The sequence below is a fragment of the Marmota marmota genome, unplaced genomic scaffold, assembly GCF_001458135.2.
Source record: "Marmota marmota marmota unplaced genomic scaffold, marMar, whole genome shotgun sequence".
NCBI lineage: Eukaryota > Metazoa > Chordata > Mammalia > Rodentia > Sciuridae > Marmota > Marmota marmota.
The window spans coordinates 5,629,060-5,629,697 of NW_025999869.1; the positions used below are offsets into that span (position 1 = coordinate 5,629,060).

At 55.0% G+C, this 638-nt stretch overlaps 1 protein-coding gene across 1 annotated transcript in view; it reads left to right on the plus strand.

Annotated features, from left to right (window-relative positions):
- Nucleotides 1–490: 490 nt before the first annotated feature.
- Nucleotides 491–638, plus strand: part of Slit3 (slit guidance ligand 3) — a 563,280-nt gene continuing 563,132 nt past the window's right edge. The window contains exon 1 of the mRNA XM_048814838.1: nt 491–546. Within this exon, the coding sequence (XP_048670795.1) occupies nt 491–546 (56 nt within the window). The remainder of the gene's footprint in view (nt 547–638) is intronic.

Sequence of the window (638 nt, forward strand, 5' to 3'; positions counted from 1 at the left end):
CAGGCCTCTTCCGCGTTTTCCAGCAGCGACCTCAACAACAGGGACCACCATTTTTAGTAACACATGTGATTGTGCAGTGTCAATAAGTCCTGTAGGTAGCAGTTGAATCTCTGCCAAGAGTACTGGGTGAAGTGGGGACGAAACTTTCGTTGGGGGAGGTGCCAGGATTTTAGCTACGCTAGTGGTGTGACCTTGGGAAATCACTTCTCTGAGCTTTGAATTTTTATTGGTAAAACGAGGGTGCTCAGAAGCCCCCTTTCGAGACTGTGCTGGGATTTAGTGTCCAGCTCACTGCTTAGAACAACAAAAACAACAACAACAAAAAGAGCTACCAGCCCTATGGTCATTAGTTCCTAAGGGGGAATGAGTTTCAATGTTTCTTTCCCGGGGCCGAGCCCCTTTCCTTCCTCGGTTCCTTCCCTCCAGCTCCTCTGCTGCCTCCTCCCTCCTGGCTCTGGGTTGCTCCAGCAAAGTTCCCAACTTAGTCGACATGACGCGCGGCGCAGCCAATGGGAGGCGGAGCTGGCATTTTGGGGGGGCAGGAGGGTGGGCCCCGCGTCTCGGGTGTCTGCCCTGCTCAGTGAATGAAGAGAGCGAACGCCGGCCAGCTCGACTGGCCGCCCCGTACCCCGGCCGCC